Below are 15,007 nucleotides of genomic sequence, written 5' to 3'. Positions count from 1 at the left end.
TATTAGATGGTTTTGAGACATATTGTATAAAGTCTAGAAAGTCTTCCGCTTGCTATTTATTGAAAGTATCTTCGTGTGTGAAGAAAGTTTTTAATTACTTATGGTTTTGGTGTCTATGCGATGAATGAATGCTAAGAGGCTTGTATTAGACCTCTTCGAGGTCGAGTACGCCGGTTACGACTAGGGGGTGCTCCCGGGTCGTGACATCTATGAACTTCTCTTGACTTGGATCCTAATTTCTCTTGACTCGACTCTTAACTTTTCTTGAATTGAATTATGGATTCAAGGATTGTGATTTGTGATAGGAAAGATCTCATGATGTTTATGAGTGTTTTTAGATAGTTAATCATGAGAAAAGATCAAGAAATCACTGTCTGGAAGCAAGTTTGCGACACGAAGATGCACTTAAATATTTGATCGTGAAATTTATTTTTGAAACAGAGGAGTCCGCAACCTCTCCACGATGCGGAGAGAAAATTTTCACACAGAAGGAATAGGTCACGGACCTGGTACCTGTTCCTTGTCCGATTTTTCTTCCTCGTTTTCTAACCCCAATTCACCTAATTCTGATTCTTTTCCTCAATCCCTCTTTAGATTCAAATACCCAGTATATGTACACAAGATTCTAACTCAAACAACTCAAGGAAACAACATTATAACCTCAAGGAAATCATTAATTTCAACTTAACTCAAGAACGAAGGCCAATTTCAAGAACACCATTCAAGATTCATCAACTTTCAACTTTCTAGAACGAATTTCACTGAAATAAACATGATTGACGCGTGAGTGAATGAACCCAACGCTATGAGAATCTCACATACCTCTTTAGGGATCAACCCTTGTCGAAATCCACAAGCTAAACCTTCAAGAACGACAAACTTTGCTCTTTCTCCTCTTTTCTCCTCTTGCGCTCTTTCTCCAAAAATCCTAGCATAAATTTCCAATTTTCTAAACTGAACCAATTCAGTTTAGACCTCAATTTAATTTCTAAAAACGAATTAACTTAATTGGGTATTAAAAAGACCATAATGCCCTTCAATAATCCGGATTAGACTTTCCTTAGTGGAACAACCCAACTTCAAATGGGCCTATCTCACTCATACAAACTCGGAATCGCGCAAACTCGGCGACGTTGGAGCGATTATTCCAAGATATTTCCTACAATATTTGGAAACACAGCTAACTCATCCTGAGCTAGGATTTATGGTCGTTTGAAGTTGACCAAAAACTCAACTTAACACACTTAACAAATATTTTTCAGATTTTTATATCCTTTCCAAAAATGACTATTTCCAAATTTTAACTTCTTTCTAGTTCTTTCAAATAGTGAGATGTTACAGTTTAGTACTATTTGAACCTCTTACATGTCCAAAGTATGAGTAGTACTATCAAACTACGACTTGTACTGATAACTCGTAGTACCTGAGAATGAAAATTTCATTTTGGAGCATCTTTGATAAAAACGATCATAACATTTTACTATGGACTCAGATTTATGAGACGTTGGTGGTATTGGAAAGAGACTCAAATACCTTAAATATGGTGGGTGCATAACTATTTATATTCTAGGAGATATGTTTGTTTAAAGTTGACCTAAGTAAAAACTTATCGTAAAACTCAATCGGTAATGAAGCTTTCAATACAACTCTGTCCTAGAAGGTTCTTCTAAACTTAATTAATATCCAAATATACACATACACCAAATAATTGAACTTAACATATATATATACAGTATGAAATCATCAGGTTTGGGCTTATACACATTCAAATAATTGTTTAAATTTTTGCTTAGAAGTTGCGGGGTGTTACAAAATATCTTAAGCAAAAAGCATAAGAACTTTGAGTTCCCTCTCGATGCACCATTTTTGAATTCTAGATAGTAAGTGGGTGATCATACACATTGCTATAAATTCTAGGGAGACTAGAGGCAGAGGCCTGAAATGAAGTTATCACGGGTAATGTTGCAACATGTCATTGACTTGATACAATTTTATTTGATCTTGGTTCCACTTATTCCTATGAGGCTTCATACTTCGCACTAGGTGTTAACATGATATTGATGTTAGTAAATTTACACTCTTTTAGCTGACATTTATACTCTGTTTTGAGGATAACATTGGTAAATACATACTCTTACTCTTAGTCCATTACATGATTTAGAGCTTATGAAAGATGCTTTGTGCAATGTAGGTTAAAAGACCTTGATATAAACTAAGTGTGGAGTGAAAATGGCACGAGGCCAAAGGAAAGTAGTGGTGCTCGCTGCACAAGGTAAAAGGATAAGCGGGTTTAAAATAACCCCCTGGTACTGTTTAGCTGATAAAAGGACTAAGACATGATATTTGAATTGCTATCATGGAACATAAGATTGGGATCTAGTTGTCTAATGGTTCGTTAATTGATTATTTTTTTTAATCATTGCTATCATTGCATCTTATTAGTGAAGGAGATTAATATGCCTAAATGGGATCAAATACGAAAAGAGATCTATTTAATAGATTAAAAGTGAGTTCTAAGACTAAGGGTTCTCTTAGAATACCAATATGCTCAATTGATCACATGTGATCCTCAGAATTAATTTTTAAAAGTAAATTCATTGTTCAAAGAGACTTGTAGCACTCACTATTTGTGTTGAGAAATGCATTCTTGTATTATTGTTGTATTCGAAACTTGTTTGTTTGCTGCGATCATGCATACTCATTCATAATCAAGTATTATAAGATTGGTAACAATAAAAACAACATTTTAAAAAATAAATATGCATACACGAGGGAAATAGGTTCAGATAATTAACTATTGATGATATCAAGGAATAAAAAAAAAACAATTTACATTTTCAAGGAAAATAGTTTGGGGGAGTATATGGACCGCGCGTCCCACCTCTCAGCATATTCTGAGCAGAGAAGGTACACTGATAGAATCATTAGACATTGCATTAAAGTAAGAGAAAAAACATAAAGTGACATCTGAAGTTGTTCCAGATTTTCAAAAAAGACACCTTAAATATGTGGGCGTCCTATTACTACCCTAAACAATCTTGAACTAATATTATTACATCATTTTTTGTCCACTTGGCATATAGAGTGTATGCACTATCTTAAAGAGCGTGAGCAACCTAAATAACGAATATAATTTTATTTGTAAAAGTATTTTGTTATAAAATATATTTTCTTGTTTTTCTTATTATTTTAACTTTTTGTCCTTATTATCTTTTCTTTTTCTTTCTTGTTTCTTCTTCAAAAATTCATTGTCATCTCCATTGAAGCTTCTCACTTTCAATGTCACCATTTTTACCACAACTCCACCTTCCTTTTTTACTAGTATTAGTTTAACTCTCTTCAATTTTAAAACTATATCTATTTTTTTTAACATTTCTAACAATTTGATACACCCATTAGATTTTAAGATGATTAGTAGGTATCATTTAGTTTCTTTTATCCGAATTTCAATCGAGCTCTTTCAATTTTTGAGGAATTCATTGATTTCAAATGTATCATTTCTAATTTTGAAGTTATATGAAAAGGAGATAAATTAATTGATGTACCTTCAAAATTTTGATTTTTCTTAGAAGAATAATTTGTTATGTTATCAATAACTAAAAAAAATCACTAGAAAAAGGAAATTTGGCTAAAGAAGAAAAAGAAAATAAAGAAAATGAAGGAGGGGCTCCACTTGTCGTGAGGTTGGGGGTGAGGTGGGAGGTGAAGAAAGAAAGAAAGAGAGAGAGAAAATGGTGGGAGGGGTAGCTTGAAGATGAAGTAGAATTTAAGATGAAATCAAAATTAAAGTAATAAAATCAAAATAAGTCAGAGAGAGAGAGAGAGAGAGAGAGAGAGAGAGAGAGAGAGGAGAGGGAGAGGGAGAGAAATAAATAAAAAATTAAAAAAAACTTAAAATGAAAAAAATATTTTAAATTAAATTAACACGTGTCACGTAATGATTGATGTGTGATAACACTTGCTTTTTCAAATCTGGGACTGATTGAAAAATGATACGATAATATCAGTTTGAAAATATTTAGTGGGGTAATAGGACGTCTGCATAGTTAAAGTGTCTTTAGGAAAATCCGGAACAACTTCATGTGCCACTTTATGTCTTTTCTTTTAAAGTAAATTGCACATCTATAATATTATTATTATGCCTCATATTTCCTTAATTAATTGTATCACGATCCAAGACTATCCCGTAGATGTGACATGGTGCCTAGATTCATGAGTGACCCTAAGCTAACCACATAGCATAACATGACACTAAGATAACATTTATAACTGAAGAAACATGGAAAGCAGAAGAAAGTCTCAAATGACTAGCATAACATAAAAGAGAAGTATAATATGAAGGTATCATACATGAAATGCTAATGTATAAAAAACCTGTACACATAAGTGAGTTGCTAGGAAAAATCTCTAGCTCACTTGAACAATCTGAAAACTAAAAGTAAAGTCTGAAATGGACATAGGAAGGTGCATCTCCGAACCAGAAGGACTCACCGAAATAGTATAATGTTGATGTGAATCTGTACTAACCACGACTTGAAGGATGTGCATCAAAACCTATATCAATAATATTATAAAACAATATAGGTAAAAAAAAGTATATGGTCAATACTCGGAGTATACTGCGTATGGGGAAAATACTAAACATAACATGATAAGTCTATAAAATACGCTAATGCAATGACCAAGTAAACATGTTATATAAAATTGGTGATTTGATCTGGAAACACAGTACAAGATCATCAAAAATTATGAAAATTATATCATATTATGGGAGACATCGTTACCATAAATCATATGAGCTACAATATAGAGTTCAGTGTACTGTTGCCACATGGAAAAGTGAGTGTCTTATTTGTCAAGATGAAGACCATGAGATCTGAGCTAAGGTGAATCTACTAGCTAATGTATATCTAAGACAAATTCTACCGGGGGTGGGGGGGGAGGGGGTTTCTGAAAAAAAAGGATTTCTATTAATAACATCCCCGCTATTTGAAAGAACTAGAATTAGAACGAACCATTTTTGGAAATAATGAGATTCTGAAATTTGGCAAAGTTATGTTAAGTATGAGTTTGGGTCAACTTCAAACAATCATAACTCTCAGTATAGGAAAATTTAGGTGGTCCATAATATATCAAACGAAAGGTCTTTGAATTATCTTTCCAACACCACCGAGTTTGCTAATTTTTGAGCTCATATGAGGGAGATATGCCCGTTTGAAGTCGGGCTGTCTAGATATGGAAAGTTACCCGGATTTAAGAGGGGTATTTTGGTCTTTTCCTTACCCTATCAGATTTAATTCGCTTTTGGTAATTAATTAGGGTTCTAAAGTGAATTGGTTCAGTTTATGCACTCAAAGTTCACGCTAGGGTTTTCAAGAAAAGAACTCAAGAGGAGAAAAGGTCAAGATTTCGTCGCGTTCTTGAGATTTGGTTGCGGATTTCCCCAAGGGTTGATCCCTAAATAGGTAGGTGAGTTGACATAGCATTGGATTCGTTCACCCACGCGCCAATAATGTTTATTTCAGCGTAATTTTCGTCCCTAAAGATTGAAGATTTGATGTTCTTGAGTTGTGTTCTTGAATTGCTTTCATTCTTGAACTTTAATGGAATTGATGAGTTTCTTGAGATAGTATTATAGATCTTAAGAGTTATTTTGAATTACATTCTTGTGTACATGTATTAGGTATCTGAATCTAAAGAGAAATTGAGAAAAAGAATCGAATTTAATCGAATTAAGATCAGAAAACGAGTTGAAAAATTTATCGGGGTCACCTAGGGAGGGGCTGGGGTGGCGCGCCCCAGATTCGCCAGAGAGGCTGGGGCGGTGCGCCAGAAGTGCACCCAAAACCAGTCTCTGAACTTTGGGGCTGGCGCAGGGCGCCAACAGTGCACAGGGGCATCTGCCCCCACCCTTTTTTCGTCGTTTATCCCATCTTAGTCCTTCTAAAGTGTACTAACACTTCCTATCGATTCTAACTACTCTAAATGACTTCTTAACATCTATAAATCATCCATAAACCATCCATAAATATGAATCATAATCTTGAATCCACAAATTAAATTCAAGGAAAGTTAAAGAGCCAAGTTTTGAGAGTTCTTAGAGTCTTTTCAAGAAGTCTTTTACAAATGTTTTAAACTTTTTTTAAGACTTGAGCTTTGAGTTGAGTAAGAGTATAAAGTGAAGTTCATTTTCATCAAAAGAGTATATGGGAGCTAAGTATTCCCAAAGAGTAAATGTTTTCACATTTAATCAAGAAAGGAAACACTGATTTCCAAGAGAGCTTTTGAGCTAGTTTTTGAGTAATTATCTCAAACCACAGAAAGAATTATGTTTTTAAACATATGAGCTAGTTACATTTTGGGAGAAGTATTGAGCACCAATTTGGAGACGAGCTTGAGTTCAAATAATTCAAAGTCCCCATAAACCGTGTGGCTAACATGGCTAGAAAAGGGTCATACATTTTAGATGATTCCTTAGTGATTTTTAGCATAGATTAGTGCATCAACTTAGTAGTTAGGTTCTATACCCCCGGCAAGGTATAGGACGACCCTGGCAGCGTGAGGCAAGACGTTGTATCATCACATAGCTCATAGTGGTGGTTTTCCATTAGAGAAACTCCCACATAGATATTTTGTATTCTTATAAACACAGAGTTATTTTTATTTTCTTATACAAACTGAGTTATTGTTGTATTTTTCAATACACAGAGTTGTTATCCGCATGTTTTAAAAGCTTTTCTTTATATTGTATTTATATTACTGCTTTATATTGAAATGAGTTGAGTTGAATTGAGACCATGTAGGTTCTTTCAGTTCCTTTTCAAGCTTATATCTTGTTTTAGAATTCCCCTCGTATGCTCGTACATTCCATGTACTGATGTCATTTGGCCTACATCTTTTATGATGCAGATACAGGTAACCAGGATCAGCATCCAGCGCTCCGTTGATCCAGTTGAGCTTCAGAGTTGTTGGTGAGCCTCTTGCTTCTGAAGGATCCCTTTTATTGCTTATTCATTTTATTTTATTAGGATGTCGTGGATCTTGTCCCGACGTCCATCTCAGTTATTAGAGGCTTCATAGACAGTTAGATATTGTTAGTTCATGAGTCTTATCCATTTTCAGTTTTAAATGTTTAAAGACTTGAGTTGCCCTTTTTGGCCAGTTGAATGTTTCTTTTAAGACATTCTAAGCTTATTTCATGAGTTTATCTTTTGAGATTGTTTCATGTTATTTAAGTCTTTCGCTAAGTGTTAAGTCAGGCCAAGGGTTCACTTTAGGCCAAAAATGGTTCTCGAGTGCCAGTCTTGCCCAGGGTGTAGGCTCGGAGCGTGACATATTAAAGGTCTCATGCCTCTACTGATGGGTGAACCTTCATATCTTGGTCCACTCGGTACTAAGTACACTCCCAACGGAAAACATGCATAAATCTGGAAATAATATTAATTTGATAATATTGTGTCATTCCTGAAAAATATGATAATTTGAATTGCTCACTACATCATGATAACATAACATAATCTGAGAAACAATTTATTTGAATGCTTCTAAATCATGATAATCATATAAACTGAATGGTACTTTATGTGAAAGCATCCTTATTCACAAAAATCTGAGTACATGAACCTTGCATGTGAAAATTACATAATTGCGATCATGAAAATGCTTGTATGTCATGGGTTCACAAAAATATCATTGAAAATATTGAATTATAATCAATTCATGCATAATAAGATCAATCATGAAGAAGAAATCAAAATTCAACAAGAACCCATAAGAAATCATAAAACTCTAAATTTAGGAAAATCATAAATTGAGAAATTGGGGTTCTTTGGGACTCAATGGATGAAGAAGGACCCATTAATGAAGTTTCCACATACCTTGATAGAAATTCAAGGTGAAATCCTTCAATATAGACTTGAGATCTTGGATCCCTAGATTGCTTGAGAGAGAAGAATTGAGAGAGGGAATTGGAATTTGAGAGAATGATTTGGTGGTTAAGGGTCTTAGGAATCAGTTAAATTACCCTAAATAAGCCTAAAATTATATAGTATAGGTATTAAATGAGTAAAAAAGACTCAATTAACCTTGATTAAAAACTATCAAACAGGTACCACGAGACAGTCTACAAACCATAGATCCCTTTACGGGCCGTAGAAACCTATCCTTAGAAATCAGCTGAAATTCCTGAGTTTTAGAATTTGAACTATGAAACCTTTTTTATGACGCGCAATGTCCTCCACGACCCATGTTGTCCATTCGTGGAACCTAACTACTGAAATTCATCAAGCTGTAACACCCCAGAAATTTTTTGAGCTAAGACTTAAACCATCCTTCGTTGTGAGTATGATTTTACCGAGGAATTAAAATTTCTTAAGTGTTAAGTTCACTAGATGTAGCACCTTGAGTTCGAAAAAGAACTAAATTGGAAATAGCAAAATCTGAAATTTTGCAAGTTATGCTTAAGTTATGAGTTTTGGGTCAACTTTAAATGATCATAACTCCTAGAACAGGATGATTTAGATGTGATACAAGATACCTTAGGAAATACCTTTGAATTATCTTTCCAACGCCACCGAGTTTGCTAAGTTTCGAGGTTGGATGAGTGAGATATGGCCTTTTGAAGTTAGGTTGTCCAGTTAAGGAAAGTTAGACAAAAATAGTAAGGGGTATTTTGGTCTTTTCCTTACCAAATCAGATTTAATTCTCTTTTAGTAAGGTTTTAAGGGTATAATCCTATTGGGTTCAGTTTTATACTCCTAAAATACGCCTAGGGTTTTAGCTGAGAGTTCAAGAAGAGAAAAGAGGAGAGGATCAAGCGTTCGTCGAGATTCTTGCGTGTTGTAGCGGATTTTCACCATGGGTTTGATCCCTAAGAGGTATGTAAGTTTCCATAGTGTTGGGTTAGTTCACCCACACGCCAATCACGTTATTTTCAACGAAATTTCATTCTTGAAGTTGAAAGATTAGAGTTCTTGATGAATTCTTGATAGGTGTTCTTGAAGTTCATTCTAAATCTTGTTGTGTTGGGCTTTTGATGATTTATTGAGATGAAATTTAGATATTTAAGTGTTGTTTTGAATAGATTAGAGTGTAATTATTTTAAGTAATTGAATACAAGTGATTGGGGAAGAAACCGTTTGATTCTAGGCGAGTTAGGGTGGGAAAACGAGCAAAGAAATTCGTCGGGTTTTCTGGGTTGGGGACTGGCGTGTCGCGCCAGACAGAGCGCCCCAAAGTAGGCTCTGAATTTTAGGGGTTGGCGCTCCGCACCACCCATAGCCCCAGGGTCGCCTGCCCCGTCCAGTTTGCAATCGGTTGCTTCGTTTGAGTTCTTTCGAAGGGTACCTTCACTTTTTTTTTATTCTGGGAAAAAACTTAACTATACAAATTAAGTACCTTAATTACCACTATATAGCAATTTTTTTTCGCCTATATAACAATAATTTTTTTTCAAAGTTATGTTTTACTATTAAAAAAAAGTAAAAAAGTATAAAAAAAAAAAAGGGGGGCTGATTAGTGGCTCCACGGTTTGCCAATATTTCTCAAATCTTTTATCTTCCATGATTTGCTCAACTTGGTTATAAATATTCTCTCTTATCAACAAAAGGTTTCTTAACAAATATAGAACTCTCTTTCTGTTCATTCTGGTCCACTTTATTTAATCCTAATTCACTATAAAAGACATTGGGACGCATCAGGTATTAGTGATAATTAAATATTTAATTGGTATTTTTTAATTCTTTTTTGTAATTGAAAACTTGATGGTTACGTTGTGAGTACTATGATTGGTATTTGATTTTGTATTACAAGGGATAAAACAACGTTGCAAATATATTGAAAACTTGATGGTTACGTTGTGAGTACCATGAGTCGTTTAGTTATTTAATTAACGGTATAATATATGTTGTTTATGTTATTAACCAGTTCCGTGTTTAGATTTTTTTTTATTAATTCTTTGGTTTTTTTAGGGTTTTGACAATCGAAATTCAAATATTTAAATATATTTAGTGATAATATATGTTTTGGTAATTTATTTATTTTTTAAGTGAATTTTTAGTCCGTAGACCCTTTTATTCATAAGCTAAATAGGCATGGCCCACTACAAAAAAAAAAAAAGCAAGAAACAAAGAAAACAAAATGACCAAAGTCCAGCAAAAAGACCTGGGCCCAAAAGAAAAAGGTGAAAAGTTTCTAAAAGTTGTTCCCTAGTCTATTCCAGTGTTATACTTCCTCCAGCTGAAGTACTCTTGTCTAGAAGCTTACTCTATCTTCATCATAAGTGTATTTGCAGGTTGAATTTGAAGATTCTTCTCTCATGGCTGCTCCACCAATTTAGTGGCTCTGTTGATCTACTCTCTAGCTCCTGGAACGACTCAATCCTCTTCTTCCTTGTCGTTTCTATCCTATATATTATTGACATATATCTTCCTTTTTCTCTTTTCTCCTCAAATGGTCGGGATTCTGTCCAATTGATCGTTAGTGTATGCTCCGCTCCCTCGAATCTTGTAAGTCATTGAGCCTGCCCTCTCTATTTCGCTTCATTGTGTACTGGATAACTCTAAAGCTCCGCGACCCGACTTGATAGGGCGTTTGGTAGCTGGAAATTATAGTCCTAACCTTCTGTAACACAGATGTAATATTTCTCTTGTCACTTTCTTGATGTTTACAATTCTTGCTCAATGTTATTCTCACACTGTTGTATCTATGCTTCCCTTATTCTTGATTGTTTATGCTTTTCTTCCTCATTATCAACATGTTGGTGTTACGATTCTTCTTGTCTTGAATCTGATGTTTGGTACCTGTGCTTTATCTAAATTAATATGTCTTCTGATTGAACTTGGTAGCTCCTGAAAGGTGTTGTATTCCTTTGTGCTTTGTGATTCAACCACCTTATTTGCTAAAGAGTCTGCTACCAGCTCCCATGGTACCTTCCACTGTTTTTCAATCATCCTTTTTAGGCTCAAAGAATCTGTTTCGACTATGACTCCCATCAGTTCCTTCCCCATGTAGTACTGCAAAGCCTCCAAGATTGCCATTGATTCAGCCTATGTGTTCCCCATGGTCACCTTTACTTGTACCATCTGTGTTGCATTTTACTTTGTCTCTCTCTGGCCTTTGCCAAACTACACTGTGGTGATATATCTTGGGCTTATAGTTCTGCAATTTTGCTACTAGGTGTGGCCAATTTGCTTTTTCTGGTCTTATCCAAGGATAAACTCCTCTTAATAGCTTCCTCAACATCTTTTCTACCTGCTCCACCATGTTATCAAATGTAACCGTTTTTTCATGTTTCAAGTTGTTTCTCCTTTTCCATATTGTCCACCTAATGACTGCTGGGACTGCTCTATACAATAGTTGAAGTTTAGGATTGGCATCTAGACTCCACCATTGAATAATAAGTTGTTGTAAGTGCATGTCCTCCATATTTATACCTGCAAATATAGCAAAATGCCTCCATAACCTCTTGGTTATGGGGGCTGTTAGGAAAACATGTGTCATGATTTCTTCTGCCTTTACTTCACAACACCAACATCTTGAGACAATCTGAATTTTCATTTTTTTCAGATTGTCATTAGTGGAAATTCTACTGAGCCATAGCCTCCAAACAAAGAAATTGATTTTCAATGGCAATCCCTTTGTCCATATGAAATCAAAGTCCCTTCTTCTTTCTTTTCTGTGCCACACTAACTTCCAAGCTAAGTTGACTGTGAAAACTCCTTGTGAATTACCCATCCACCAACCTGCATCATTGTTGTGGTTATCTTCTGGAGGCATAATATGATTCACAATATATACAATCATCTCTTCAGACAGTACCCTCCTCAGACCTTCTATGTCTCAGGTTCTATGTCTACTGAAAGACCTTACCTCCAGTTCTTCATTTACTGTAGTATCTCCTTCTACATAATAGAGTGCTCCTTGTTTGGTCCAGTTATCAAACCAGAAACTAGAGTTGCCCTACTTTAGCTGCCACCAAATGTTATGCTCCACCTCTTTCCTAATAACAGTCATCTTTCTCCACACATGTGATGTTCCCTGTCCTTTAGCCAAAATTGGATGAAGTTTTTTGCAGTATTTATTCCACATGAAACTTCCCCAGGGAGAGGATGTAGTTGTTCTAAAGTTCTACCATAGCTTTTCAAATAAAGCTTTGGATATATCATATAATGACCTGAAACCCAAACCTCCCTCCTCTTTAGGGTAGCACATTTTATCCCATGATACCCAATGTTTGTTTCTGGCTCTGGTTGCATTACTTAGAAGAATCTTGCAAAATATTTATGCAACTTATCAATTACACTTTTGGGGGGGTTCATGGCAGACATTAAATAAACAGGCATTGTTTGCAATACATGGGCTATCAGAATGTATCTTCCACCAAAGGGCAAGAGCTTGTTCTGTCAGGAGCTTAATCTCTTTATTACCTTCTTGACTAAACTCTCAAAGTGTGATTTTTTTTCCTTCCATAAAAAATAGGGCATCCCAAATAGATGAAAGGGAAGGACCTTTGCCTAATTCCAGTGAGCCTTCTTATTCTGTTACGAACTCTTATAAGAACTTTGTCATGTAAGTAGACCAGACTTTTGTTCAGGTTAATCATTTGTCCTGAAACCAGTTCATATTTCCTTAGAATTAGCATTATCTTTCTAATTGAGGATGATTGCCCTAAACAAAAGAGTATAGTGTCATCTGCATACGATAAATGAATGATTTCAGGGCTCCATTTAGGCATCCCAAAACCTTTGAAATCTGAATCTTCATACAAACTGTTAAGTCCTCTTGCCAATACCTCAACTATAATAATGAACAGAGTCGGGGATAATGGGTCTCCTTGTTTCAGCCCTCTGGAAGACTGAAAGAAACCAAATGATTGTCCATTCATTAAAACTGAATACCAATTATTGCTAATCAGTCTTACTACCATATCTATAATTCTTTCAGAAAATCCAAACTTTCTCATCACTCTCACCAAATATTTTGCAAGATACCCTATCATATGCCTTTGCCATGTCTAACTTTACCACCACATTATGTAGTTTGTTTCTCAGGTTTATATCTCTTACTATCTCTTGGGCCAATAACACATTCTCTGTTATGCTTCTTCCTTTGACAAAACCTGATTGATTTGTTGAAATAATTCATGGGAGCACTGTCACAATTCTTTCATGAATGATTCTTGAAAGTATTTTATTGACAAAATTACTTAGACTTATTGGCCTAAGGTCCCCATAAGATACTACCACCTTCTTCTTTGGTATGAGCACCAAATTGGTATGTGTAATGTACCTGGGTAGGTCTTGTCCACAGAAAAAAGCTTTCACCATATTAGTCATATCATTACCAACAATATCCCAACAGCTCTTAAAAAACTTGCCTGAAAAACCAGACCCACTAGCACTCTCTCCATTTAGAGTAAAAACCACCATTCTGACCTTATCTTCAGTAGGCATTATTCCCATATCAGCATTTTGTTCCTCATTTATTAGGGTAGGAATGTATTCCAGCATATCATAGTTTGTGGTCTCTTGATTCTCCCGAAACTTCTCCCTAAAGGCATTTACTGCTTCTTCCCCTATATTTTGTGTAGTAGATATTTTGTCCCCCTGGTTGGTAAGAATATCGACAACTTGTAGCTTTCTCCTCTTCCCTTTTACATAAGCATGGAAGAACTTGGTATTTCTATCACCTTCTTTGAACCACTTCATTCCTTCCTTTTGCCTCCAAAACTCCTCCTCTATATGTCTATATATTTTTAACTCAGCTTCTGCCTTATGAAGTAAGGCTTTGTTTTCTGTTGTTGGTGTAATCTCCATCTGTATTTCCATAACTTTAATGGTGTCGTCTAAAGTGGCAATTCTCTGAAAAATATCCCCAAATGTTCTTCTACTCCACTGTGTTGAGATAGACTTAATTCTCTTTATCTTACTATGAATCATTTTGAAAGGATTCCCATTAATCTCTTCTCCATTCCAGTTATCTTCCACAACCTTTTTAAATTCACTTTGCTTAGTCCAAAAGTTTAAAAACTTCAACGGTTTTGTCACTATTTCTTGTAAGCTATTACCAATCACATGTAGTAGGGCATGATCTGACCCTTGCCTTATCAGATGATGTACCTCACTGTTAGGTATTAAACTCATCAGTTCATTGTTGCCAAATACCTTATCAAGTCTTTTGAAAATACTCTCTTCCTCGATTCTGTCATTCCACCATGTGTATGAACTGCATTTGAATTTGATTTCATTTAATGCACAAGCATTTGTACATTGCACAAAATCTGTTATTTCCATCTGTGTCACAGGTAAGCCTCCCAACTTCTCATCTGCATCCATGATTGTGTTAAAATCTCCTCCAACCAGCCATAGTATGGTAGAGTTTTCTACTATCTCTTCTAGTTGCTCCCATAATTCCAATCTCTCCAGAGCAGAACACCTAGCATAAACTGTTGTGATTCTGAAATAATCATTTGATCATCTTCTTTTGAATCTGATTGTAACTTGTTACACAGAGTCTACTACATCATGTTCCTCCCAATCTTCCTCCCAAAAGATCCATATTTTGGCTGCACAATTTACCTTTGCATTTGGCATGCCCAGTCTTCTTTTGTATGTTTCTAATTTTGAAGGACTTTGAAATGGCTCAAATAGAGCAATATATGAGTAATGATGTCTGTGATGTATTTTGAGTCCTGACAGACCTAATGTTCCAGAAAAGAGCTTTGCTAATCATTAAATATTAGTTGAGGTGGACTCCTTTTTACTCCTTGTGTTTATCTGTGAAAGGGTTTGAGATGTGTTACCTCATGTTATGCTCTTCCCCTTTAGATGGCTGATCTTCCTAGGTGAAAGATCACCATCTCTACCTATGTCATCAATGTTTCTTTCCATATTCTCATCTTCCTCTCTTTCTTATAACTTTATCCTTTCCTACTCATATAGTTTATCTATCTTTGGAGGTGGTATTGTGACATGTTGGCTTTGTGAATTCTCTTCCTCTCTTATATGAC

General features: G+C 35.2%; 1 protein-coding gene across 1 annotated transcript; it reads right to left on the bottom strand.

Annotated features, from left to right (window-relative positions):
* Positions 1-11,040: 11,040 nt before the first annotated feature.
* On the bottom strand, positions 11,041-14,333 carry LOC125863750 (uncharacterized). The gene is made up of 4 exons (XM_049543766.1): positions 13,205-14,333; positions 12,990-13,117; positions 12,742-12,853; positions 11,041-11,432 (listed from the first exon to the last, which is right to left on the bottom strand). The coding sequence occupies exons 1-4, from the start codon at positions 14,331-14,333 to the stop codon at positions 11,041-11,043; spliced, it is 1,761 nt and encodes a 586-aa protein (XP_049399723.1).
* Between the last annotated feature and the right edge of the window lie 674 nt (positions 14,334-15,007).

The sequence above is a fragment of the Solanum stenotomum genome, chromosome 5 (assembly GCF_019186545.1).
Source record: "Solanum stenotomum isolate F172 chromosome 5, ASM1918654v1, whole genome shotgun sequence".
Taxonomy (NCBI): Eukaryota; Viridiplantae; Streptophyta; class Magnoliopsida; order Solanales; family Solanaceae; genus Solanum; species Solanum stenotomum.
The sequence above is the reverse complement of the archived record's forward strand: the minus strand, read 5'-3'. Positions and strand labels throughout refer to the sequence as shown.